At 28.6% G+C, this 19,602-nt stretch overlaps 1 protein-coding gene across 1 annotated transcript in view; it reads right to left on the bottom strand.

Annotated features, from left to right (window-relative positions):
• LOC111620919 (centrosome-associated protein 350-like) overlaps positions 1 to 19,344 on the bottom strand; it is a 27,098-nt gene extending 7,754 nt beyond the window's left edge. The window contains exons 1-5 of the mRNA XM_023362947.1: positions 19,164 to 19,344; positions 16,446 to 16,676; positions 13,777 to 14,107; positions 11,474 to 11,675; positions 7,175 to 7,293 (exon numbers count right to left, since the gene is read on the bottom strand). Of these exons, the coding sequence (XP_023218715.1) occupies positions 7,175 to 7,293; positions 11,474 to 11,675; positions 13,777 to 14,107; positions 16,446 to 16,640 (847 nt within the window). The 5' untranslated portion in view covers positions 16,641 to 16,676; positions 19,164 to 19,344. The remainder of the gene's footprint in view (positions 1 to 7,174; positions 7,294 to 11,473; positions 11,676 to 13,776; positions 14,108 to 16,445; positions 16,677 to 19,163) is intronic.
• Between the last annotated feature and the right edge of the window lie 258 nt (positions 19,345 to 19,602).

Raw genomic sequence — 19,602 nt, 5'->3', positions numbered from 1 at the left:
TATAACTTACAAAAAACATCTAACAGTTAACTATGGGTGAATACAGAAAAAAATGACAGGATAACACCATCATAATAAAAATTATTTTGTTATCTCTGGATTTTTAAAACCAAAAAGTTGCCTAGTCATGATATATAAAAGCATTTGTGAAGTGCAAAGCACATTTTTACTTCACTGGTACAGTAAACACCAGTAACTGTCACATTTCAACTATGGAAAACTGTCATGTTTGCCAGTAGATGGACATTGCACTCACCAAAGTTAGTTTTGTGTGAATTCACAGTCATATTTATCATGGACCAGTCTTGAAGCTAGTTCCAATAGGCTTGTGACATGTTTTCTGACATTCAAGAAATACTGTATGTAGATTTAGTGGCATGCCAAGAGGAGAGAGTGGAAACCCTAGGGTTACTGGCATGCCAGTTAAACTCTGACTAAAAAATAAAATTAATCAGATCTAACAAAACTAGTTGTTAAATAAATGTTAAAGAAAGCATTCTTCCCAGTACAATAAAATAATAACATTGTAATTTGATGGACTGACAACCAGGAAGACAGTTTTCATTTATGGGATAATAAAACAGTTAGCAACTTATTGATGATAATCGTAGTAGTAAGTCAGGTGGGTTGCACTGACGATCTGCTATGAAAGCAATAAAGTTTTACTGGTACTACCCTGACCTTAAAAGGTAACACCATCCTCTCAAATTTCACACAAAGCAGATGTCTTAATAGTGTAAGTTGAGATAATTTGTAGTGAGTTTCTGAAATTTTATATATTTATTTTTGTGTTTTTGGATCAAATTACAATAAAATAAACATAAATAAAGCACTTTCAGCATTCTACAGGTATTTTCCATTGCTAGAAAGAAGACAAAATGCAGAAATTAAACATATAATTATAATTTTTGATGTGATGCTAACTGTTTCATAATTTTAGAATAAAAAGTGACATCTCTGAGATGCCATGTGACATAACTCATTTCATTTTTTTACACACCCTCTAGAGAGAGATGTATATATAACCTCGTATAAACAGGCATGCTGGTTTTTTACCATAGGGAAATATCTGATTTTATGGTCTTTCCTGGGTAGACCAACATGCCTGACAATTTGTGGAAATACGATATATATACAAGGTGTGACAATTTAATTTCCAGAATAACTACATAATGTCATCCGTGACAAATTATACTGAAGTGACATAAACATTTGTATTCAAACATATTTAACTAACAAGTGCATAAATTTCAAGCTAATAGAGCTATTTTTTAATTAGCTACTAGGAAGGTAATAGCTATTTCAGTGTACTCTGGCATAAAAATGGGTGACCGAAATTTACAGCAATATATTAATATTAAATTGGGTGAAAATCAGCAAATGCACTACTGAAACATAACAACAACTGTTGCAAATGGCATATGGTGAAGATGTTATAAAACTCTGAAAAAGGCACACATGTCACACTCACAGTTTAAGACCATGCTGGTGTGTTTCTTCAATCAGAAGGGAATAGTCCATGAATTTATTGAACAGGGACAAATGGTCAACCAACAACACTATTTAGAAGTACTGAAGAAATTCTGTTTGAAGAAAAAGATCTGAACTCTGGCCCAACAAGTGGATTCATCATGACATTCATCATGACAATGCATCAAGTCACAGTGCCCTGACTGTGAGACATTTTCTGACCAAAAAACCAATTAACCTATTAGATTATCCTGCCTATTCATCTGACTTAGCTTCCTGTGATTTCTGCCTATTTCCAAAATTAAAATCTGCTCTGAAAGGACAAATATTTTCTTATATAACTGATATCCAACAGAATGTGAGATGGCTGCTCAACAGTATTCTGGAAAATGAGTTCCAGGTCTGCTTCCAGAAATGGAAACATCATATAAGTCAATGTATAGATACTCAAGGTGAGTACTTTGAAGGTGACAATAGTCATTAGTGTACAGTTCCACAAGTATATTTTTTAAAGGTGTGACAATTTAATTCCCCGAATAATATAACTCTCTCCACCCCATGAGCACTAAGAGGGTCTTTTTCGCAATTATGGGGAGGCCAGATGGAGAGGGACGGGGCTCAATATATCCAAATAAACCATCTCCCAAAAACTTGTTTTTTTTTTTTTATTTGGCCCATGAAAAACTCCAATATATTATTTGGATATATTGGAATTCATCAATCTATCCAGATTCAATCTTGGGCCCCTAGAATGGTAGGCTGCCACCTTAACAGCTCAGCCATCTGGCCTCAGCTAACAAATATTAAAAAATAAGCTTTGTTTTCATTTACAAAAGAAAATATCAGAATTATGTATTGATATTAGTTCATTAAAAATATATATAACATCAATTTGATATTATTACAGAGAATAATATATTATAACAATAATTGATATCAAACATTTTAAATCTGTCTTTAGTAAGAACATTTTCTAGAGAAAATTTCAAAAGCCAAAGTAAAACTGTATTACTTACATTTCATGCATATGACATTTATATAGACAATTTAATATTAAATCATATGGATTTTATTGAAAGTGGAAACAGCAACTTGTTAAAAAAAGTATTTTTAATGTCAGAAGGATTGATTTATCATCTTTTGGAAGATGATGATAATTCAATCAGTATTTAAACTTCCTTTCAAAATGCAAATAAAACTAGTGCAATTGAAATGCCATATTTTATGGTACACAAGATGCTCTCCCATTCTGGCACAAAATATTTAGGAAAAAAGTAAATCTATTTAAGCCATCCCTTTTTGGCATACTTTTGGTCCCAAATTTTTTTTTACTGTATTCTGGTTTTCTTGATTTATTAATCAGTGGAAAAAAAGTAGTTTAATTTTAAAAGAAGTCATTTACAATTAAAATTTATCAGTAAAATATTCTACACAAATACAGCAAAAGAAGCTTAGTTATAACCAATAATTATTATTATATGCTTAATTAAATAATAGCATTTCTATTGGGTTGGGCAGAGGTTACCTGTAGCCTACTGAAAGCTGATTGGGAATTCATTAGCCTATGGAAGATTGTAACTTCACATATAAGATGTGGGATAATTTTTTAAGTCCTGTTTTTAGACAAAAGTTGTGTCTTATATGTTATAAAATACAGTAGATTCTTTTACACACAATAATCAATTTTTTTCTGTTTTTGATTGATTGATACATGAACAATCTGTCATACTAATTATTAAAAAAATAATATAACTTTATGTAGAGAAGGAATGCTGTAATTCTTTTTTTTCTCTGTAATCCTTACAAGTAAGTTTGAGAATTTCAATTCCATCACTTCTAACATTTAAAAGTTTTCAATGACTATGACAATTTTTTATGTTATGTGGTTGTTGGGATTCAAATATTGCCATCGCCAGATGGTGTTATATGAGCTATATAACTCCTCTGTTCAAGTAGAGATGACCTCTTCTTTTGTATGGTAATCTCATGTACTAGTATGTGTGCGTCCCCCCTTTATTACACTTGGTCTAGTGCTATGGATTGTAAATAAAAGAGTTATGTAGATATTAGCCTGGATATATTTTAGAAGTTGATAAACAACAGTGGTCTTAATATATTTGTATTCAAAAAATTGTCTGAATTTTTTAAACTGTAAGTAGCAATACAATTATTTATTAGACATTCAGAATAGTGTATGATAATATGTAAAGTACTGATTTTGTTTAGGATTAGCACTGAAGAGGGAAAAAAATTATATACCATTCTGAAATGAATTTGTAACAATAAATTAAGTAAATAAAATTGTAATGTCATCATCATTAAAAAACCTTTGGATATTANTCTGGGCTGGCAACTGAGGACTAAGTGTTGGGTTAGAAGAGGACATCAATTGTCTTTCAATCATATCAATCAATCATATAGATCACATTCAATCAAACATATGGAAATGTGCACTCAATAGAAAATATATCTGGTGATTTGACAGGCTTCGGAAACAAACTGATATTGAGAATTAAATTCATAAAAACAAATATTTTACATTGAAAATTTTTTAATCTGAAATGGTTGTGGCTATCCATATTATCTCAGTTTTCAGTTATCTAAGATACTGTCATCCACATTACCTTGGATACTTGGGGTTTCAAATATGCATGTATTAAAATATGCTTTTGTCAATGAATAACCAATGAGAAACAAAAATCTATAATTTTTATTTTTTGCAGCTTTCTTATTATTACTACTTTCAAAATAAATATTTATAAAAACACTCAATGTTATTTACCATTAAACAAATAACCTGNATTTTAGTCCAGGCCTGCTTAATCTGGGCTGGCAACTGAGGACTAAGTGTTGGGTTAGAAGAGGACATCAATTGTCTTTCAATCATATCAATCAATCATATAGATCACATTCAATCAAACATATGGAAATGTGCACTCAATAGAAAATATATCTGGTGATTTGACAGGCTTCGGAAACAAACCAATATTGAGAACTTTAAGTATAATTCAAAATTATTTATTTGAAATAGGAAGACAAATTTTCTACAAGATATTCAATGTTAGCATCACAAGACGTTTCAAGAATTCAGGTTACATTTTAGTATATTTGTTATAAGTTTCTTCTTATAGATAAGAACCAAAAAAATATTAAACACTAATAAACTCTAAATTCTAAAAGAAAGAAAATGTTCCAGAAATAGACAAGAATGATAATATGATCCAGTTACTTCTGAAAATCATAGCACTAATATAGGATATAACACTAACTGACAAAATTTAACAAAATCAAGGCAACTAAAGAAAAATGTATAGGATCAGCAAAAATACAGAAGCCTGATTATCTGAAACAAATCTGCAAGTGAATAAACTACTTTCCTTATTATGTAATTCATAAAAGAAAGTTTAAAATGATAACATGTATTATAACATTATTTGTTTCTGTTACCTTTTAACATTTAACTTCAATGTGAAACAAACCATTCATATAAATGCTTTTATTCTTAAAACTATTGTACATATCCAAACCAAATCAATCAATTCTTTAACATAGGACATATGGGAAGTTGACCATCAGTGGCTGAGTAGCTTGTTTGGAAACCAAGTTATCGTACAGCAACTAAAGCAGATATGGCATTCAAAATTTTGTTCGTAAATAGGGGCATTAATAACTTGAGATTTGAATGTATATGATTAAATTCACTATGGCATAAAAACAAATATTTTACATTGAAAATTTTTTAATCTGAAATGGTTGTGGCTATCCGTATTATCTGAGTTTTCAGTTATCTGAGGTAATGTGGATTAGATACTGTCATCCACATTACCTCAGATACTTGGGGTTTCAAATGTACATGTATTAAAATACGTTTTTGTCAATGAATAACCAATGAAAAACAAAAATCTATACTTTTTATTTTTTGCAGCTTTCTTACTATTACTACTTTCAAAATAAATATTTATAAAAACACTCAACTTACAAGAACTTTAAGGCAGGAACGACTTGCAGGCAATGTTTACAGACCACTGTCTAATGCAAGATGGAGCAGCTCCCACATTGCACAAGTCAAGGAAGGAATTGCTTTGGGCTAATTTTGGCAAGCATCGTNATAATCATGTTGCAGACAGAGTGAGAAATAAGTAAACAACAATTCAAATCGGTGTGCATGCTCATACATAAATTCTTGTGCGCGGCAACAATTTGAGCAGTGCGCAGCCGTGCAGCTTAGAGGGAACATTGTATACATGTAATATTTGCTGATATTTTAAATTAAAATAAAAAATTAACTACAAACCTTATGCTGAATATAAATACTCATTAAAGAGATTTCATTGCATTCATTCATTTTCCAAATTTTCTTGCTTATACAATAAAGTTTTAAACGATCAACATTAGAAAAATATATAAAATAAAGCAAAATTTGCTAAATCGCAAGTACTTTCAATTTTATTATTATACTTTTTCAAATAATATTGCAAAGCAATAAAAAAAAAAAAAAGGAAGAGCAAGAGGTAAGATAGAGGGAGGCAATCACTATTAATTTCAATTGTTATTGGTCGATACAGGAAAAGTAGACAGGGAAGCATGAGGCCAAACAAGGTGATGACAATGAGTTGGCAAATAATGGAACAGATGACCAGTTGAAAACCTTCACTACACTAAAAGTCACAAAAGTTTCTTTTACTTTTTATATTAAACTAATATTTCAGCTCAGTTGAGATGCAAGATTAAAGATTTAAATAGTTTTTGGAAATTAGATATTCAAAGACTTCAAAATTTTGCACATTACTTTTTATGAGAAATGTTTAGAATAAAAGTCTCATAAATCAAGGTATCACTTGTTTGTGAAAGAAGTATTTTATAAATAAATTCTGGAAAAATAAAAGTTTGATAAAATCATATATTATACAATTTGATTCCAGCTTTAAAATATAAGTTCAATTAAGCATAAATATTAGATTACTTCATAAAAATTTTTGAAATATAAAATGTATGATTTCATTCTAAGTGTATTTAATGGCACAATGAAATCATGCACACATTTCTTTAAGTTTTCAGCTGAATCAATTTGATATTATTACAGAGAATAATATATTATAATNTCATAAATCAAGGTATCACTTGTTTGTGAAAGAAGTATTTTATAAATAAATTCTGGAAAAATAAAAGTTTGATAAAATCATATATTATACAATTTGATTCCAGCTTTAAAATATAAGTTCAATTAAGCATAAATATTAGATTACTTCATAAAAATTTTTGAAATATAAAATGTATGATTTCATTCTAAGTGTATTTAATGGCACAATGAAATCATGCACACATTTCTTTAAGTTTTCAGCTGAGGAGATCAATTCAGAAATTTGAATTCAGTAAAACTTATATAAAATGGAATATACTGATCAAAATTTTGTTTTATCAGGTTTCCTCCTTATATAAAGTTATGTTTATTAATATTAAAAAAAAATAGCATTTTTCATTTGGAAATGACTTTTATCTGCCTATTGCAACATTTGATACAATAAATTTCTGCTTAAGAATTACATTAAGTAAATTGAATCATTATAGATAATAAATTATTTAGGTATATATAAATACAAAGAGTATTCATGTTTTATATAATAAAAAATTATCATAAATATTTATTTACCTTTAGTATGCAATTTTCTTTGTTCTTTTCGAGAAATTTTTCGAAGTGAATTGCGATGAATTTCTTGCAACCATCGAAGTTGCGCTCTTTCTTGATGTAACTGCAACAAAAGAGCTCTCTGTCTTTTACGAACAGAGGGAACCTTTTCTAAGGCACCCTTTTGTCGAAGTTTCCTGAAAAAAATGAATAAGAACACAAAGTGATATATTTACTTTATATTAATTATTGAATCTTATAAATATTTAAATTTTAATTAAAATTTTCAATGTAAGATGTAATTTATTTTAGAAGAGCAGAATAATTACAGCAAGAAAATTGTGTGGGTATATATATATAATAAAGAAATAACTTCAATAATTAAAAATTATTACATATTATGTAATACAATTATACCAAATTATGTTAAATGATTTACATTTAAATAATAAATGTAATAAATATTTTACATTTCTGATGAATAAGAATTATTAGAATCTTCCAGTGAGCTATTTAGCTTTTCATTGTGCTGCTATTTAAATAATAAGAAAATTTTTAGTAGTTCACTTATTGAAACTAATTTGCTTCTTCTAGCTTAAAAATGTTATTACTTACTGCAACATAATTTTTCAGTTTTATTTTGGATATGTTCAGTTGGTTTAAATTATAAATGGTAAGGATAGTTTAACAGTTTATGCACAATTTTGTCAATTTCTATTTATTATTTATTTATATTCTTTCTGAAATATGCTTGCAATTTACATTATATTAAATTAAATAATAATGCTTTTAACATATCACAAAAATGATCCTGATTATCATCTTTGTATTGATGTTTGATAAAAAATTTATTTAAGTTTTTCAAATAATAAAACACAACATCCATAATTATAATACTATTCTGAGATATGTTTATAGAATAGTTTTTTTTTTATCACTTATTCTTATGTATGTTATTGACAAATCAGTAATAAACTATATTATAGTTCCATTTGTTGTGCTATAATGTAATAAAATTAATATCATTGACATGACACATGCATTTTACCATAAATAATTGGGAGTCTTGCAATGCACATCACTCAACACTTTCAGAATATCTCAGCGACTGATATATTGTTCCATAAAATCTATGTTTATTTGGTGATTCATTTGAAGTTGAAGTTTGTTTTTTCTAGTATCTTTTGTTTTCACAAACAATTATGCTACATTATATATTGACAATGTATACAAAGGGTCCAGAATAAGACTTGACACATTTTAAAATTGCTGCCAAAATTTGGTGCATAAAGATAAACACATTTAACACATTGCATGAAGAAGAGCAATTGAGTAAGTTTTTCCTAGAATTAATTGAGGTATGTGGAATAATTAGTTGTTGTGCTCCATGGCCACCACAATCTCCTGACATTATGCTTCTAGACTTCTTCCTCTGGAGTTTATCAACAAAGACAAAATCAACTATCTTGATGAACTTCATGTATGCATATAGAATACTGTAACTTCTATTATACCACAGATGTTGCAGAACAAATGGCAGGAAATTGAATATCATTTAGATATTCTCCATGCAACATTAGGAGCAGATGTGGAATTTTATACATTTGTGTTAGTATTAGTAAAGGTACAAATGTACTTAATATATATTTTTCATCAACTTGGACATTAATTATTAATAGGACAATTATACTGGTTTTTAAGTTTTTACGCAAGAATTGATGTGTACAGGTAGCTCAATAAAGAAAGTCTGTTTTCTTTAAGAACTTTTTCCTCAATTCTTGCATAAAAACTTAAAAACCAGTGTAATTGTCCTATTAATAATTAATGTCCAAGTTGACAAAAAATATGTATTAAGAAACTAAAGGACAGTAAGGCAATAATAAGTACAAATGTACTGATTTTTGTAATAAAACTTGGTGAGTTTGTTTTCAAGTTGCATATCTTACTTTTATTGTAGTTCTTACCTAATTTTACTTAGTCTTTCAAAATGTGTCAGTCTCAATCCAAGCAACCTATAAATTAATACATTGGCATATATCCATTATAAAAACAGACTATCTTAGAGAAATAAAAAAATAATTAATGTAATGCTAAATGTGTGAATAAAATTTTGTTTGCTATCTCACAAAGTATTCTCTACCTATTTCTACTCCTCAAACTGTTTACTCAAAAAATAATCCTTTAACATCAAACTGTATTAAAATACTTTGAAGCTTTCTTTTTCATAATTAGCAATTTCATCTGTATATATATATATATATATATATATATATACATACAGTCAATTCTGTTTAATTAGGCCAACAGTTAATTGAGACAGCCACTTTATTGCCTAAATCTCAAAGAATGGAAACCAAACTAATAAATTAATACATAATTTAATCGCTTAATTGGAGCAGTAGCAGAAAAGGAATTTAGCAATTTTTGATATATTTTAGGGATCTTCTGAAAATATGTCAACTAATGTCATGTAGGCCTAACCGTTGGCAGAGACAAAGCAATTTTGTCTTTTGCTCAGGTGGCTCGGTTTTTCCGGAGGGGATCAGCATAGTGGAACATATCACACTGGGATCCTGTCTGAGGCAGACCTGAATGTGAGCTACTGACCCTGCTCTGGAATGGACCAAGGGATCTTTGTCCCTTAAAAGTAAAGGGACAAAGATCCCTGGACAATTTTTCAAATTTTTGGAAGACAGCTAGAGTTTCCTTGGAAGGTATTGTGTGCATGATTATGTCTAGATTCAGACAGCAGTCATCCAATTGTTGAGACCAGCATCTGGAGCTGGCGGATTCTACAGATGCTCCTGCCGAAGTGGCCCATCTCCAGGTAAAGGAACTGTGTGAACCCTTTCGTTTGATCAGGAACAAATCAAATGGTCAACTCTTGTATACTTCACTACTAATACTGTATTTGGCAACACTACATGATGCAAATCAGTTATCTATCGTGAGTCTGGAAAATTTATAGTACAAATATTTTCTGTATTTTGGTTTAATAAAGCATTAAAATAGGTACCTAATTATTATTTTTTACCTACTTATTTATTTACCTACATATTATATAATTTTTATTTTAGAATTTATTATTAGTTTGTTTAATTGGGGCAACCACTTAATTGGTCCAAAATGGATTAGTCCCAACATGTCCCAATTAAGCAGAATTGNGAAAATTTTAAAAAACCTAAGTGTAGTCTGATTTCTACTGTATGTGCAGTGTCCATGCTGAAGTGAGTTAGCTGAAGAGGGGCTGATGGCCGAAACGTTGATGTATGGAAAAAACGTTCTAACTAAATAAAAGATTCAACTAGCCCAGTGTTGAGAAAAACGTCACTTCATTGTGCCAGTACACAATAAACAAATACAACACGGTTTCGACAACATCAATAATTATATAACCAACATTCTAGACTAAATTATCTTTTTACTTAAAATTTTCATTCTTCATTAATTGTTTCATTAAAATTAGTTAATAAAACCAAAAATTAGAAATATTAGGATTATTGAAAGCCCACTTGAATTTTGCATATACAAACTGTCCCAAAGTGGATTTTAATGTCTTTTATAATGGAGATGAGGCAATTTAGACAAATGTAGCAGCAATAAATATAATTTTATTTTTATGTAAATGAATACTATAAAACCAAGAGATATTAAAGATCTTAAATATTATATTTTGAGACAGTGCAATAGCTATATGTTGAAAAATGCTTTCTATGAATTCAATTAAACTGATCAAAGTGAATAGCAGAAAATACAGTATGTAGAAGTTTAATTAATAAATCTAATGTTTGTTTTCATGAAAAACTGTTAATAATAAATAAAAATATTTAATTTTCTTATTGATAAATTAATTTTGAGTCACTTTTACAATCAACATATGTAATTTCTTTAATGTATTTAGAATAAAATACAATAAAACTTTTGTATCCTTAGAGGCTGATGAGAAGTAAGTTTTTGATTATTGTCTATCTGATTCAAATCTTACCTACAATGATCATTTTATAACATTGTCTTATAGAAAATTATATATTTACCTTGTTCCAAGTTATAAATTATTGCTATAACAAACAGCTTAACAATAATGGGTTTTATATTAGTTATTCATGCAAACATTTAATCAGAAATACTATTAATATTAATTTTTAGAATATTTTCTGAATTTCACTTAAACTGCAAAAATACAGGAAGAAATTTCTTACAGAGAGAGAACTAAACAATTATATGAAGAAAATAATAATCATTTTTATAGCTTATAATTATATTAACAGCACAAATCTGATGAAATTAGCTGTATATGTGCATTTGAACTTTAGCACATGTGTTCCTGTCAACAAATGGATACAAGAACATAAACTGCAACAAGTTAAGCAAAAACACAAGTTAAAGAAAATTTTTTGTGAACTCAATAATTTAATATAATGTTTATTAATAATAATAATAGGTTTACAAACCATATCAGAAACAGTAGAAACAGATTTGCATATCTGATTGTGAGAAGAAATAGATGGTACTTGGACTGATTTGTTAGTCAAATTATGATCTTCATGAGAACTGTGAACTGGATTTGAAATTGAAGCTTCTGTAAATTTAAAACAAAATTAATTTGAAAAAATATAATTAATTCTTAGGATTAGTCAAATTAAGCTTTAGTCAGAATTAGTAGTTCCAAAAGTAATTCCAAAATTAGGCATTAGTCATATTAAGTTTATTTGAGACTAAACATTATTATGTGTGTTTAGTCTCAAATACCATATGACTACCATATGAATAAGTCTAAATAGACAAATTAACTTAAAAAATAAACATGAATTCTCTATGTTTATTTTTAAAAAATTAATATTAGTAATCTAATATCTTATAAAATTGAAGACTATAATATATTTATTATGTTTTGTGCAAATGCACTTTTCCTGTAGTCGGGCTTATCATACTGGACATCACAGAACAGAAAGAACCCAATACACTTTTTTTCTTTCCNTTTGTCAATACGCAAGTAATTTATATCACTAGATAGAAAACAAAGCGCAGAATCCAACTAAGAAACTGTAGTTTCTTTACGCGATAGATAAAATTAAATTATTTCATATTAAAAACACTGGGTCTGTAAGACCCATGCGACTCAAGTAAGGGCCCCATTCCTAGCGACTTACGGAGGGTTAACATTGCCTTTGGATGTATTTTCCTCCAGCATACAAGTATGCATTGGTTTGTTTATTTTTTCCCCCTGCCCCATCTGTTAGGAAATCTTCCCAAGATTCATGTAGCTGTAGGCCTGTGTTTTCATTTATTTGTTTATTGTTTTTTAATTTTTATAATTTCTAAATGTTCAAATAGTTTTCTTTTAGACATATTTTCTTCATGTTTCTAGATTTTAGTATTTTCTTTTATTATTTCACATGCATTTTGCAGTGTTTAGCAACTGCGAATTAAGTGTCATTATATTTTATTGCACGGATGTGCTCCACGAATCTTGTTTGGTTTTTCCCTCTTGGTTTTTCCTATATAATTATGAGATACAGTGCAACTGCACTCCAACTTATAAACTACAGTGAAACCTTCATTAACAGACACTCCTGAATAGCATACGTCTATACTTAACAGGCATTTTTACAATCCCCAGACCATTCAAATAGGACATCTATTATATTCACCTCTAAAAAGTGGACAGTCTAAATAATTGGTACCATAATCTATAAACCTACCTTAGTCCTGCACAAAGTCCCACCTTCAATATTCTGAAATTAATTAATTATGTACAAAATATTTTAAAATGAAAAGAAAGAATCAGTTCAAATATTCCTTCAGAGGAAGAATTTTGACTGTAAGCATTAAATAAAGACTGGCTGAAAATAGGAATAAAGGAGGAGAGCAGGTTGTAAAAAGCCAAATAACATTCATTATCTGTTAGAGAAGACTTATCTGGTTAAGTTGTCAATCACCATTTATTGTCATACATATTAATGTTATTTAACTTCTGTTTTATTATTGGAATTAAGCTTACCGTACCAAGAAACAAACTTTTCTGAAGTTATTCATTCATTCAACAAGAACCATAGTACAATAGTAAGGGGCTGTCCATAAATGATGTCCACATTCGAAGGGAAGAGAGGAGTTAAGACAAGCCAGACAAAACTCAGACAAAGCAGAGGGGAGGGTTGAGTTTCAGTAATGTCTGTATATTTCATTAAAATTTATATAGTTTATGCATTTTATTATATTTATTTCAAAGTATCTTTCATGTTTCATTTCTAATTATGGTATCTATCTTTCATAAAGTGATAAAGGTTTAAGGAGAGCCAAGTTTTATTGGACATCCAAAGAGGGAAGAAGTTACAGAAACACACCCAAAGACAATGTTAAAGCAGATGTGAAAATGTGATGTACTGCACATTTGTAAATTACCATAGTGTGACACCAGGATATAGCACAAACTCATATTTTGTTTCAAATATTGAAATCTATGTATAGTGACTGACGAGGGACCTAATAGGTCCGAAATGTATTTTGCAATAAATACATACGAAAGAAAAAAAGTGTATTGGTTTCTTTCTGTTCTGTGATGTCCAGTGTGATAAGCCCGACTACAGGAAAAGTGCATTTGCACAAGTCAACAAAAAGTGATTTGAATAATACAACTATAATTCATACTTAAATATCATGTGAAATAATTTCTTACTTACTCTGCTCATCAGTTATAGATCCTTGTTCCAAACTTTCTGGAACTGATTCTTCTATAGTGTTTTTTGATAACTGAGACAATGTATATTTACTTAATTCATTGTTTTTACTTCTTGACTGGCTTTCAATATTTGAATTTCCTGAAAAAGTATCATTTTGTTTTTCTGGTAAAACTGTCAAATCTTCAGAAATTGAACTATTAGATGATTGCGAATTAGACTGAGAAGAAATTTCGCTGCTTTTTCCTGAAGACTGATAATGGTTACTTGTTTCTACTTGTTCAAAATCATTGCTATATTCTGAAGAAAATTCTTTTTTTGCTGCATGATGATTCTATAAAATAAAAATATAATTAAAAAAAATTTTTTTTCAAATTACAAAATGTATTTATAAATATCATATTAACATATTAAATTATTTTGCATTCAAACCAAAAGTTAACTATAAGAAAAATAAATAAAAGTGAAAAAATGACCAGTAACATGTTGAGAAATTTTGAATACAGAGGGTGATCTATATGGTTAATGAACATAATCTGTTCCAAGAGTTTGTTCGCTATCCAAATTGTTCATTAACCAATTATAGATTTACCACAGGTTTTCATGGGAATTTGATTAATTTGTTCTGGAAACTCCAAAAAATAAAAAATATATACTTTCTTACTATGTTTATTTATATGTAATAATAAAAACACATATATACACTGTCTTGCATCCTGAATTAGTCATGTTTTTTCTGTTTGTGGGAGTTAAAGAATCTGTCCAATGTCAATTGCTTTTCTCTCTTCTTCAGGATTTTTCTAAAGTAATTAAATAGCATTGTAATTGTACAGATCCCCAAGCCTATTAACCTCATTCTGGTCTGGATGCCATTTGGATGACTGTTGTTCTGACATCCTTCCACTTCTTCAAAAGATCTTTAATAACAGATGTCAGCATTGATCCTCTTTCATCTTCCTCTTTTTTCAAAAGAAAAACCCATCTCGCTGAGTTTCTTGGTGTTCTTCATTTGAGAGTTCTTGGAATTCTGTCGTTATATCAATTTCATGATCCATTATGAGCTCTTCAATGCTCTTTATTTCTCAGATGTGATTTTCATTACGCCATTAGCAGCTTAAGACTTCTTGATATATCTTTCATAGCTAAGATTGTGCCTACTGTAGACCTGTTCAAGCCATACTGCCTAGCAACATCAGACTTGTGCCCACTTTCTACCTTGGCTATTATCTCTTACTTGGTTACAGTTCTTGACACTCCTCTTTTTAGGCTCCATATTATCAGTTTCTTTTTTAAATGAAAAGTTCAGAAAAGCACTTACACAAATTCAGAGAACAGAAATCAACTAACCCACAAAAAATTATTTAAATGCAAGGCCTGGATGAAATTTGAAATTTGGTATTAAAATGTTAATGAATATTTGATGGGATAGTTAAACTTTCACCTTTCGTAAATAAATCCTGATGCAAAACTTAACAAGTGCCCATCCGACAGTCTCACAAAGACTATAAAAAATTATTTATCAGAAAATTATATAAAAAGCTGGAATTACAAAAGAAAGTTTCAAAATTTGGAGGAATACTATCTGATTGGTATCGAGTTGAGCATTGATGTTGACGTCTTCAGAGCTCTGAAAGGTTTCGAATTGTCCCCTGGAGACAAAGGAACACCAATCGATATTCTCTATTTTACATTGCTTCCTTTTCTGTTTGTTCTGTGAAGTGTTCATTATCCGAACATAAAAATCTTTTGCAAAAACATTTGTTATCTGATTTGTTCACAGTCCAAACTGTTCATTAACTGATTACCCACTGTACTTCATCTCATTTTTCTAAAACAAATATTTTCATGATAAATTTCTTCATAGAATATTATATGTTGTTAATTTTTATTTACCTAATAAACCAGTGTTAAATACCACAAACAATTATTCCTGCCACAATAATGAGACTTTTAAATATAAAATTTTTCTACTTTCTCATTCAAAATATTGCTATTTGTTTTCATTAATTCTTATATTTATTTTAATTTTTGAATATAAATGAAAATTCTGGGTTTTAGATTTTTAAAAATTCCATATTGTAATTTTTGTATTAATTAAAACTGAAAAGTTTTAATTAATACAAAAGTCCATCAATACTTAATAGAATTAATCCACTTAATATACAAACCACCCTGTAAACATTCAGAAATTTTTGACAAAGACCATGAGAATTATTAAGCTTAAAAGTGAATGAACAAAATCGTGTCCCCATACACACCCATAAATACAAAAAAAAACCCTTAAATTTTTTTGCATTGCTTGACATTTGAAGGCTTGAGTCCAAAAAATGTAAAAGTGTTAAGGAGCGATTTTTTTGACTGTTTGTCATACTTTTCCTCTGTTATATATATACATAACAGAGCTGGAAAAGTAAAAATTATATTCATCTTAAGTAATATATTTTGCTAAGATTTTAATTTAAATGATATAAATATTGATCATATTTGTTGTTTATTTCTATTTTTCTAAATATTTATTGACATACATTTACATAAAAATAGTTAAATAATCGTAAGTCAGAAAGCTGGAATTCAACAATGCCCATTTTTTAATCCTTTGGCATAGGAAGATTTATATATCATCTAACATCTTTATGGCTACATCAAATTTCTAAAAAGTAATAAATTCTCACTTCTGTTAACTGTAGTAATGCATCGGCTGAAGATTTCACTGCTTGTGCTTGAGCTTCAACTATTTTCAGAGTTTTCTCAGAAATTGCTGCATGTGCTTCTGCAATAGTATTTTGAATCAATTGTCTCTGTTCAGCTCGACTCTCTTCTAAAAGCCGTGTTTGATTTTCCTGTTGATGCAAAAGTGCTTGAAACATTCTTTGCTGTTGTTCTTGTTGCTTATCCCCTTGAAGCTAAAAACAAATTTACAATTTAAATGAGGTCTTATTTAATTATAAGTTGGAAAAATCAAAATAATGTAAATCTTCATGGATTTTTCAAAATAAAAAATTACAAAAATAATAAAAATATTTACTTTTATTAAGAGAGACATATTGTATTTTATATTAATCTAATAACATGTTTAAAGTCATTCTTAACAAGATAATTAAAAGATTTTTAAAAGTTTAAATTATATATATATTTAATTTAAGCATTTCATTCTTTGAAATTTATAATACATAATATGAGAAACTGAACTGGTATCTGCAAGTTCTTGAGTAGTCAATACACTATATCAATCTGATGTAACTAGTGTAAGGCACTGCAGATTGAACTGTGTTATTTTAATAAAACTCTTGAAATTTTTTAAACTGCTTCTCCATAAAGAAAAATTTAAATATTACACTGATTTTAAATTTGAATAAAATTTTATCATATTAATTTACATTATCATCTTATTCCCTTATCACATTCATTAAGAACGATTATGTGTTCATAAAATATAAAGTGGTATATGAAACCTTCACTTTATATTACTAATAATTTTAATTCTTTGATGAGTACTTCCATAAATATATGTGAAACATGTGGTGTGCTGTACAGATAAGCACAGTATACTGTATATATGTTCTTAAAGTTTGTCTCATTATAGTGCACTTACATATTTATGGGCAAATGCAAAATGTTACAAACAGATATGGACATCTGTTGACAAGTCAAGAAAAAATTTTCCATGTGACTTTTGTAAGTTTCATGAGATTTAGCATAGAATATTCAAGAATAAAGACAAACATGACATCTAGTAGGCATTCACATTCATTCTGTCCTTTCGAATAATTGGAGTTTTTCAATATATTCAAATTGATAGAACATATTGCCTAGTTTATTACAAAATAAGAATTAGAAGACGATATATAAATTTTTTCATAAATGTTACATTTCTTAAAAACTAACTCACTCTGAGAGGAGAGTGAGCCACCAGTAAACCAACTCATCAAAGAATTAAGTAATAACATAAACTTAAAAGGAGTAATTTTGTTGAATTATGATAAAAATCTCTATTATATTTATTGACGTGAAGCAAAAAATAGTATGCTTCATAGCGACAGCTGTTTCTAGCAGATGAACATGGATTATTACAATCCAAAATATTATCTCTGCCATCATTATATTTGCTTTATATTATTATTATTATATATATATATATATACATACAGTCAATTCTGTTTAATTAGGCCAACAGTTAATTGAGACAGCCACTTTATTGCCTAAATCTCAAAGAATGGAAACCAAACTAATAAATTAATACATAATTTAATCGCTTAATTGGAGCAGTAGCAGAAAAGGAATTTAGCAATTTTTGATATATTTTAGGGATCTTCTGAAAATATGTCAACTAATGTCATGTAGGCCTAACCGTTGGCAGAGACAAAGCAATTTTGTCTTTTGCTCAGGTGGCTCGGTTTTTCCGGAGGGGATCAGCATAGTGGAACATATCACACTGGGATCCTGTCTGAGGCAGACCTGAATGTGAGCTACTGACCCTGCTCTGGAATGGACCAAGGGATCTTTGTCCCTTAAAAGTAAAGGGACAAAGATCCCTGGACAATTTTTCAAATTTTTGGAAGACAGCTAGAGTTTCCTTGGAAGGTATTGTGTGCATGATTATGTCTAGATTCAGACAGCAGTCATCCAATTGTTGAGACCAGCATCTGGAGCTGGCGGATTCTACAGATGCTCCTGCCGAAGTGGCCCATCTCCAGGTAAAGGAACTGTGTGAACCCTTTCGTTTGATCAGGAACAAATCAAATGGTCAACTCTTGTATACTTCACTACTAATACTGTATTTGGCAACACTACATGATGCAAATCAGTTATCTATCGTGAGTCTGGAAAATTTATAGTACAAATATTTTCTGTATTTTGGTTTAATAAAGCATTAAAATAGGTACCTAATTATTATTTTTTACCTACTTATTTATTTACCTACATATTATATAATTTTTATTTTAGAATTTATTATTAGTTTGTTTAATTGGGGCAACCACTTAATTGGTCCAAAATGGATTAGTCCCAACATGTCCCAATTAAGCAGAATTGACTGGGTGTGTGTATGTATATATATATATAATAGTATTTGTTATATACAATATATATAATTTATATAATTATAAATTGAAAAACGCTACAATTTTTAACATGTAATATAGTATGAAAATTATTAAATTCAATCATCATATGATCAAAACTTTGTACCAATACACAAAGAAAAATTATCTGATATTTACCACACAAAGATTAATTACAGAACTAGTTTGTGATTAGAAGATGAATTTTTCCCAAACAAAAAATTATTATTAAATGCTTTTACAAAAACATATAATTGTGTATGTTAAATGTATTGTAGTAGACTAAAAGAACAATAAATTTTATACTAAAATTTAATTAATCTACATTACCTGTAAAATATGTGCAAAGTTAAAAACATCTTTTTGATGACTTATTAATTCATTAAGCTGTCTATAATCATTTAAATATAAAAGAGAATTATTTAAAGTTTCCAGACATGATAGTTCTGCTGATATGCATGTCCCAACAACTTCAGGAATTTCTGTTTCAATTACCTAAATTTAAAAACAATTATTCAATTTTCATTGATAAAAAATGAAATCAACTGAATTGTTTAGCTTCATTTTAAGGTTTAATAAAATAAAAATAAAAAAATAATTACTTATAAGATTAAATTTATTCAGATAAAGTTGGTGTATAAGTTATAAAAATTTGTTTCTAATGTTCATAAAAATGAATTTTGAGTTTATTTTATATTTTTAAAACCTGCATGACAAAATTATAATATATAACTACTAAACTGTCATTTGTTAGATTTATATTTTAATA

Source organism: Centruroides sculpturatus, unplaced genomic scaffold, assembly GCF_000671375.1.
Source record: "Centruroides sculpturatus isolate CEXI.00-Female unplaced genomic scaffold, Cexi_2.0 scaffold17, whole genome shotgun sequence".
Taxonomy (NCBI): Eukaryota; Metazoa; Arthropoda; class Arachnida; order Scorpiones; family Buthidae; genus Centruroides; species Centruroides sculpturatus.
The sequence above is the reverse complement of the archived record's forward strand: the minus strand, read 5'-3'. Positions and strand labels throughout refer to the sequence as shown.